Source organism: Strongylocentrotus purpuratus, unplaced genomic scaffold (genome assembly GCF_000002235.5).
Source record: "Strongylocentrotus purpuratus isolate Spur 01 unplaced genomic scaffold, Spur_5.0 spur5_scaffold_3, whole genome shotgun sequence".
Taxonomy (NCBI): domain Eukaryota; kingdom Metazoa; phylum Echinodermata; class Echinoidea; order Camarodonta; family Strongylocentrotidae; genus Strongylocentrotus; species Strongylocentrotus purpuratus.
In genome coordinates, this window is record NW_022145609.1 from 6,823,026 (window position 1) to 6,829,262 (window position 6,237).

General features: G+C 37.9%; 1 protein-coding gene across 1 annotated transcript; it reads left to right on the forward strand.

The window, feature by feature from the left end:
* Nucleotides 1–1,068: 1,068 nt before the first annotated feature.
* Nucleotides 1,069–4,073, forward strand: LOC105441000 (putative nuclease HARBI1; the record flags this gene model as incomplete). The annotated part of the gene is made up of 3 exons (XM_030996943.1): nt 1,069–1,203; nt 1,643–1,791; nt 2,693–4,073. Coding segments are annotated over 3 exons (633 nt in total), but the record flags the coding sequence as incomplete, so codon positions are not given.
* Between the last annotated feature and the right edge of the window lie 2,164 nt (nt 4,074–6,237).

Consider the following 6,237-nt stretch of genomic DNA (forward strand, 5'->3'; position numbering starts at 1 on the left):
TCAGTGTTATTTAGGGTACGCATATGCTTGTTCCATATTTTTTGAAAGCACCCCCTATCTGAGGACTGCCAACATTTTCGAACCCCCCTTTCGCAGGCTTTTCGCGGGCTTTTCCTGCCTTGGACTTGGAGACCCCCCTAAATCAGGAATAATGCTCTAGACCTATGTACCCCCCTAAATTCGGAATATTTTCTCAGGAGACAGGAGTCCAAAGAGATGAGAGAAAAAAGAAAAAACACCCCTTTTAAAAAAAATATCTTGGTGAAAAGTCAAATACACCCCTTTTTTTACAATTCTCGGGCCGGACTTTGTCGCACGAAAAGTACCCCTTTACCGGACATTTTGGTAACACGCATGCGGTCATTCCAACCTCTGAGTGGGGGGGCCGGGGATATAATGTAACCCAAAATGGGCATGTCGCTAATTCAGAAGCCTATCCAAAATTTGACCCGTAACTGCGGCATGTAGATACCCTACTCAAACATACCAAACTAGCACCATGGGGGCATAATTGCATTTAGTAGACGTGACGTGGTCGAGTGGATATGTCACCGGACTGTAGATCACAAGGTCTGAGGTCCAAGTCCCACTAAATAATGTCCTTTAGTTTGGGCAAGACATTGATCTACATTTGAATTTGCCACGTTAAATATTATTTATTTCAGTGATTAGGTTTTTCTTATTAGATCTAGTCTACTTGTATTAATCATAAATTGAAGTGATTCTATAAGATGTAAATTTATAAAGCCCCTCTGAAGTTATGGGACTCCCGTAATATGATGGCAAAATTTCTGTTAAAATTGTTCATTTAAAACCCACTTCTGCAATGATTTTCAAAAAAAATTTAAAAATAGATCTATGATCTGTTAATATTTGATTAGGAATTTTAATTTTTCAATTGTCTGTTTTTTTACAGGCACTTTCCAACTGATGCATGGGGATGAGGCTACCCTCTCACAGGCATCTCTCTCCAGGATCATCAGTGATGTGTCAACTCAAATCGCCCATTTACGTCCACAGTACATCCAGTTTCCAACTACACCTCTCCAGATTCAGCAAACTCAGTAACGTTTTTTTGACTATTGTCAGTTTCCAGGGGTAGTAGGGGCCATTGACTGCACGCATGTTCACATAAGGAGCCCAGGTGGTGACAATGCACAGAGGTTTCTCAATCGCAAAGGTCGCTTTTCTATAAATGTGCAGGTAAGAGTCATAGGCCTGTATTCTGAAGTCTGGCTTGGTGTTATGAGGGGTAAATTTATTTGCATGAGAAATTTGTGCGACAAATTTTTGATATTGATATCTACTTTATTTTTATGTTATTGCAAACAGGGAAATGTTTTAATTCTATGTTTACACGCAAATGATGATGTGCAAGATACTGATAACAATAGGATATTCATAGAAATTATAAAAGTGTATGAATTAAAAATTGTCACATGCAATCAAAATGACCCATGTCACATTGTAACAAGTTCTGAAATTTAAGCAGTTTTTTCCAAGTTTCCAAGTTGTTAAATTTTGATGTGAAGAACCAAAATGCTTTGTGGACGTGATGAGACAGACACAGCATTCCTTTTAAATGTGTATTTTCATTATTAATTTTGTTAAATGCTTCTGTATTTTTGTGCACATATTTCAGGCAGTATGCACTCACGAAGGGCTGATAACAGATGTGGTCGCAAGATGGCCGGGAGGGTCCCATGACTCACAGATTTTTCGGGAATCGTGGCTCAAGAGGATTCTTCAAGAGGCTAGCCATGAGGCCAAATGGCTATTGGGGGACAGTGGGTGAGTAGCACAGTAAAAATATATATTTAGAAAATGGAAGAGAAGTAGAGATTGTCATTTTCATGCTGTTATGTCCAGGGACAAATCCAGGGGAAGGGGGGGGGGGGGGGGGGGGGGAGGGAGGGCCCTAGGCCCCTCACCTGGCCAAAAAACAGGTTAAAAAAAAAAATCTCTTCCCCCCCCCCCTGGAAAGAAAAAAATACCATTCAATACCCCCCCCCCCCCCTCAATGGGCCCATCGGCTTAGCCGCTGCTAAATATTTTCTGTTGAATTGGGACCCCTCTTTCGCCGCCGGCTGGATCCACCCCTGGGTATGTCAGTATGTTTGGTTAATGGGCACAAAGCATGTTGCAAATGTCCAGGGTCAAGAAGGGCTTAACATTATTTTGTGTTTTTATATTCTGTAACAAATTTTAGGAAATTCTATTCCATATTAATAAGCCCATCACTTCTTCGAGGCAGCTAAAAAGAAAACTCCTTACATCCAATTTTGCATATCATGATGATTATCTAACCACAGTTTCAGCCATGGTGATTATAGGCCTACCTATAGATGATAAACCCCTCAAAGTTGGTCTTATAAAAAAAATGAAATAGGAAGAATGTTATGTACCATGTATTGTAATAATTGTAATGGAACACATGTTTGAATAAGTAATGTTTAAACAGAGTTTTGGAGAGCTACTTTTAAAGTAGACCTACAACCTACCTACATTTCATATTTGATTTGCACAGGAAAAAAAAATGAAAATATTATGATTACAAAAATGCTGATGTAATAGTTTCTTCTTTTAACAAATTGTCTTTTCTTTAGTATAAATTTGAGATGCCTCATTAGCTTTGACATTAACAAAAAATCACTGTCCTTTATCCTTTTTTCCAAAATAATTTAATCTGTAGTTATGCTTGCCAGCCATATGTCATGACACCACTACTTCACCCGCGTGACAGGAGTCAGCAAAGATACAACCGTGCGCAGATTAGAGGCCGGAACATCATTGAACGTACATTTGGGATGATGAAGAGGAGATTCCCATGTCTCAACCAGCTCGGGCTCAAATTGGAAACGACACTGACGACAATTGTTGCCGTTGTTGTCCTCTGGAATCTCTCCATCATGAGAAATGAACCTCAAGTCAATGGTCCTGAACCGCAGGAGAACCCCGGTGATCTGTTACCTCCTGATGGAGCTAACAACATAGCTGGTCAGCTAAGAAGGCAGTGGCTAATTGAGCATCATTTCACATAATAGATCAACTTTTTAAGGGATGATTCATTAAATTTTGGCTAATTCTTAATGAACCTCAAGTCAATGGTCCTGAACCACAGGAGAACCCCGGTGATCTGTTACCTCCTGATAGAGCTAACAACATAGCTGGTCAGCTAAGAAGGCAGTGGCTAATTGAGCATCATTTCACATAATAGATCAATGTAGAAGGAATGACGCTCAATTAGCTACTGTCTTCTTTAAGTTGACAAGCTATGTTGTTAGCTCCATCAGGATGTAACATATCACTGGGGTTCTCCTGTGGTTTAGGAACATTGACATTAGGTTCATTATTCATTAAGAATTAGCAAAAGTTTAATGAATCATTCATTCTACATTGATCTATTATGTGAAATGACGCTAATTCTTAATTCTTCAAGGAGGTAACAGATCGCCAAGTTTCTATTGTGAACCTATGTAGAAATTCTTGACGGACAAAAATCCGACAAATGATTTCAGATATAGATCTAGGCAACTACCATTATATACAATATAATCTACCATTGACTGTCTCGAGCTGTTATGCATTACTTTATGTTCAGCTTTTTTAGCGTAGTGTGAAGGGACAAAGACAGCACTCATTCCATACACCATTTATGTAAATCAAACAGTTGGTTCAAGGAGTTAATGTATCAATGTGCACTCATTTATTATTTTTTTAATAATCCAAGTGTAATTCATTGAATTGGATAGTGCAAAGATATTACAGATACATGTGGCACCATATCAAGCATTTAAAACTATTACAAGCATGTAATACAAACACTTTGTAAATTCCAGTCGTATTGTATGGAAATGGCACATTTGAAATAGTTCATATTGTAGAATATACAGTCAGGCTCAGTTTAGAGATGGTTTAACCTAGAGCTTTTATTTATGTTGACAATTTACATCTTACCAGTACTAGCACGGTCATTTTGAAATAAGCTTGATTTATTTGAATTTTTCTGCTTTTCTTCACCGATGAGTACTTGGAATAATATAGACATATAAACGGTATGCAGTATGCAGTATGCAGTATGCAGTACCTCTGTTGAATACATTTCAAAAAATTATTATGCAATTTTCTCATGCATTTTAACACCTGTAAGGAATAAACATGTAAAAATGCATAGTTATATCATATATATCATGAAAAAAGGTACAACTTAAAGCTCCAGTAGCTCCAGTTTCTTGGAATGGAAACGTTGCTCCAGCTCCAGGATCTCCATTCTCTTTTCGTGCTCACGGTTAAGGTGCTGGACCTTCAGATCATGCTCTTTCTGAGCAAAATCTAAAAGTGAGGCATCAAACGAGATGGATGGGTTCGGTGCAGGAGACGGTGTCCTGGTTCTTGGTCTCTTGGTCCTTGAACATTTGGAAATATAACACAAAATGTGTTGCAGAATATGATATATAATTCAAATAAATTATTCTTTATCTTACTATTAATTATTAATAAATTATAATATATATAATTTTCTACTTGAATCTTATTTAGAGTTATTTATTTCCCCATTTGATCAAGATAATATTCATGAGGATTTGTTTGAAAGAAATAGACACATTACAGTACATGTAAATCACTACCTTTCAGTCGGTAGGGGTGTGTGAGTGGTAGATGAGCTGGTTGATGCCTGTGATCTATGAGATAAGCTTGTTGAAGGCTTTGAGGGCTGAAGGCTGCTGGTGGATGGATTAGATGAAGAAGATATGCTGGTGGATGGATGCGTGATGATAGGGTCATCCGTGGGATCACTGAGCTGGAGGAGTGTCATGTCATGATTGCTTTCAATGCCATCCATGCTATAATCGTGAATAGAAACAATATATGTATTTAGAGAATTTCATAAAAATACATGTACTCCTATTTTGATAATTTCATCTTGTCCCTCGTTCTTTCGTGTCTCCCTAATGTAGCTTGATCTTCAGAGTAGTTGCTACCGGCCGTGTCAGACACGTTGCCCCGGGGTGCGAGATAGGACTCTTGTAGCGTGCCCCCATTTAAAACTTGTCCCTATTTAGTTATTTAGGCCTATCCTTATTCTTTATATGAAAACCTTAGAACATGAATAATACAATTCAGAATGCATGTATAGCCTATTTGTCTTTGGATGTCCAAGCTGCTTTGAAATATGGCATTTGTTTCAATTTTGAAACGTTATCTTTGCTTTCATCACTGTTTTAAATGAATTTTCCAACTTATGTGATTTTTAATGATAAAGTTGGTCTTCAGACAGTTCATCTCAAGTGATCTGTGTATATAAATTGTATTTAATGCCTTTTGTAATAAATAGAAAACAACAAACAACACCCTGGAAGCTGTTACTTAAATTTAGAAAATGCTGTCAAATTCCAGACCCCCCCCCCACGCCACCACCCCCCCCCCCCTTCTCCTTTTATTTGATTCCCCTGGATGGTCGTGGAAAGTAGGTCCATGGTTTCATGCCTAATACCGTCAATGGGCGTCAGTTAATTCATGAATCGATCAATCTTAAAGTAAGTTAGGCTTAATTTTGAGACTCATTTCTGTTGAATAATCAAACTTTGATTCAACTGATTATTGAGATACGAACATTAATAATAAAGATAGATCTATGTATAATTAACATTTTATGGAATTTTCATTTTCATAATTGGAACAAATCGTGTAATTGCAAAAACGACATTTTGTAGTAACAAATCAAAATTCAACTTTACTTTAAGGTACGAGGGCTCGAAGTCAAACTAATAAGCGCGAACGACCTAAAGCACTACTTCGTACAGCTCTGACATACAAAAAAGGACATAGGCTAGGTCTATCTTCAGACTTCTTTTATCATGATATTTATTCGTGTACAGCACAATAATTATATACATGTAGAGAAGGTAAGACTCTTAAATTACGTGTTTATTCATTTTCTTTTCTTATGCTTTGATTAGACAGGGTAGATTCAGGTGAACTTTAACTCGATAGTTAATTAATTATCCCCGTCACGAAGCATGCGAGAGTTCAGCTCGGCTTCATCATGCACCAAGTTAAGCTCTTCGTCCAGGGTCCGCTTCGCCCAGGCCTTGGCTAGGCTAGCTCCCCGTACGACTACGAGAACGTAACTAGCGCGCTTTTTTGAATCGCATAAATTCACGAGCAGACTACACAAATGAAACGAAGAATTCCTGTTGAAAGTTTACTCGGCATTGGGCCATTATTAGAATAGAC